Source organism: Erpetoichthys calabaricus, chromosome 2 (genome assembly GCF_900747795.2).
Source record: "Erpetoichthys calabaricus chromosome 2, fErpCal1.3, whole genome shotgun sequence".
In the NCBI taxonomy this organism is placed as follows: domain Eukaryota; kingdom Metazoa; phylum Chordata; class Cladistia; order Polypteriformes; family Polypteridae; genus Erpetoichthys; species Erpetoichthys calabaricus.
In genome coordinates this window covers 224,888,154-224,891,179 of record NC_041395.2, presented here as the reverse complement: position 1 = coordinate 224,891,179, position 3,026 = coordinate 224,888,154, and the positions used below count along the sequence as shown (strand labels likewise).

The window sequence follows — 3,026 nt, the reverse complement described above, 5'->3', positions numbered from 1 at the left end:
CATCCTATGACAATCTTTTCTTCTATCACTTTGCAAATGCACAACATCTACACTGCCAATCGGAAGGTTGCCGGTTCGAATCCTGTAAATGCCAATAGGGACTCTGCTCTGTTGGGCCCTTGAGCAAGGCCCTTAACCTGCAATTGCTGAGCGCTTTGAGTAGTGAGAAAAGCGCTATATAAATGCAAAGAATTATCTCAGGCAGTGCTGCCAGGGCAGGAATCAGGGGCTAGAGATGCAGTAGTTCCTCTTCTGAATGTGATCCTGCTAAGTAAAACCATTTTTCAGGAGCAGCTATCTGACTCTGGCCAATTTGTCCTGGTTTACAAGTCATTAGACTGCAGTGTCTGCATACTATCAATGACAATGTGCATAATGGTACTCATTGCCTGTGCACAGGAATTCACTCAGGGTGATGTTCCCCCCTCTCACAGCTTCTTGAAATAGCAGCAGTGGGGCCTGAACTTGGGTCACTGAAGTACATAGCAGCCTTTTCTGCTAACAGACAGTTGGGCTGCTCTCTCTGAGGGAGTCTTGCTTGACATGTTACACTCATCTGTCCCCTGAGCAAATCCTAGGTGACCCTGTTCAGGAATTGGCTGTAGTATACACGCAATTCTATGCAGGTATTTTTGCATTTAATAGGGATTCTGCACATATAGAATTTAATATTTATGTTTGTTTTACATTTTGAATTAATAAATTCATAATTTTTACCATCTTGATTTTCATTACTTGCGCCTTGGTACTTGTCACATGACTGTACTGTCATGCCTGTGACATAACGTCATGCTTTGTATAAATATAGCAGTGATTGCACATTTAGGTTATCCCTCAGTGAATGCAAAAACTCTTTTGCTATTAGTGCCAGTTAGCTTCAAAACAAATAAGTCCTAGTGTCAGGTTTTGATAATCTGGGTTTGAACTCTATGCTCTTCCATTCTCAATCTTTGTCTTGCCCCTTTGGTATTGGTTCTCGATTTTGTTTTGCTTCATGGTATTTTTGACTATGATTCCCATCTCTCATGTCATCTCCCAATCCTGCTCATTGCTCATGATGATCCTCGACACCTTGTGTGTCAAAACACTGGCTCAGAGTGATGCTTGCCTTCACGGCTACTATCCCTCCTGCGGCACTAGATCAATCTTCTGGCACTATGCTAAAGGAGAACTCTGTCAGTGCAGTGGCCAAGAATGCTTCTATGTAATCCTGCAGCCTGAGTTCATCTTGCGTTCCTGCTGTCTCATGTTGCTTATCATGCTGCAGTCTCTCTCAATCGTTGTCTTGAATCATTGGTTTTGGTTGCTTGGTTTCATTTTGCTTCATGGTATTTGTGACCCTCGCCTAACACTTTTGACTACTGATTATTGTGTCTCATATCTACTTTTGGTCATTTTGCACACAGTAATCCTCCACACCATGTGTGTCAAAACATTGGCTTGGACCAGCACTTGCCCTCACAGCTGTTATACCTCTGGAGAATGCAGCTGTGGAGAATCAGACTTCTGGCACTGTGCTAAAGGAGAACTCTGTCAGTGCAGTGGTCAAAAATTCTGCTATGTAATCCAGCAGCCTGAGTTCATCTCGCGGTCCTGCTGTCTCATGTTGCTTATCATGCTCCTTTTGGCGTTTTTTACAAAATGCATGAACTGCATGGATTGTTCTTTACAATGTAAGGAATATGGCAAAAGAAGCATCAAATTCAATCAAATTTCTCTTTTGTATCTCATTGCAGACAGTAGCAGGGATTCATCCGTGGATTCTGCCACTCTCCAGCGATGCTTCTGCCAGTTAAGCTCTCTGGGTATGGACCCTGTCATCTTGTTAGGTGGATACTCTACTTTTGCCCATCTATACCCTTTCTTGTGTACTCATAAAATGATACTTTTAGAGTCTGAGCGGGAAGCCCTCACTATTTACCCATCAGAGATCCTGGAGGGTTCTTTATACCAGGGTTCAGCACATCAAGCCTCTGACTACAGGATCATCAAAAACCTTCACATCACACACGTGTTAAATGCTACCGGTGAGTGTCCAGATGCCTTTCCGGCAACTCTTTGCTACCTGAGATTGCGTCTCAATGATGACACTCACCAGGATGTGTTTGAGAGTTTCCCAGTAGCTAACAAATTTATCAGTCAGGCTCTGCAAGTGGATGGAGGCAGAGTCTTGGTACACTGCAGCTTGGGACGGAGTCGCAGTTCAGCCCTTACACTAGCCTTCCTTATGGAGCACCAACGTTGGACTCTGCGACATGCCTATGAATGGCTGAAGGAGAAGCGAGCATGTGCTGCTCCAAATGCTGGTTTTCTAAGGCAGCTTTCAAGCTATGAGGAGCGATTATTTGGAAAGAAGCTGACAGCACTTGATGACCTGTGTGTCTAGACAAGATGGCTTTCATTTTGCATGATCATGCAAAATCAGCTATAACTATAAACACTTTGATGTATGGAGCTGGTGAACACTCTGGTGTAATAAATATGGACAACCCCCTTAAGTATTACTACAGTAAATCACTAAAACACTAAAGACTGGATCAAACAAAAGTAATGGCCATCAAAATGCATGCTATTGTTTGGTGTTCATTTCTTTGGTAAAGTATATTTTCAGCAGTTTACCTTCTGATGTATTCTGCACTTGCATAAAGCATTAGCACACAGATGTAAAAATGTAGTTAAAAATGAACACTTTATTAAAGAAAACATTTATAAATAAATGCTGTCCATATAATTCTTATCTAAAGCTCCTATAATTCCACATGTCACTGTGTGAAATGTGTCCTCACACAGAACACTAGAAGTTGAAAGTCCTAAGTGTGACAATAATAATGTAAAAATAAAACTACTGTGATTTGTTTCCTTAAATTATTAATGTTCTGCCTTTCAGCCCTACATCCAAGAAATGAGGGGGACAATTATGAGAAAAAGATATTTTAGTAGGTAGCAAATCCAACAAAACTGTGCATACTTGCATATGTAATCTCCTCTTATTAAAGTATTGAAAAAGTTATAAAAAAAATGTGCAC

The 3,026-nt window shown here is 41.4% G+C and overlaps 1 protein-coding gene across 1 annotated transcript; it reads left to right on the top strand.

Moving 5' to 3' along the window:
* The first annotated feature begins 1,746 nt into the window (after positions 1 to 1,746).
* Positions 1,747 to 2,654, top strand: LOC127526695 (probable rhodanese domain-containing dual specificity protein phosphatase). The gene has a single exon (XM_051922867.1). It carries the CDS (start codon positions 1,808 to 1,810, stop codon positions 2,384 to 2,386), a length of 579 nt encoding a protein of 192 aa, XP_051778827.1. The 5' UTR covers positions 1,747 to 1,807; the 3' UTR covers positions 2,387 to 2,654.
* Positions 2,655 to 3,026: the final 372 nt, after the last annotated feature.

What these genes read in the sequence shown, in the direction of transcription:
- LOC127526695 (XM_051922867.1), top strand. Translation starts at nt 1,808, where the DNA reads ATGGACCCTGTCATCTTGTTAGGTGGATACTCTACTTTTGCCCATCTA.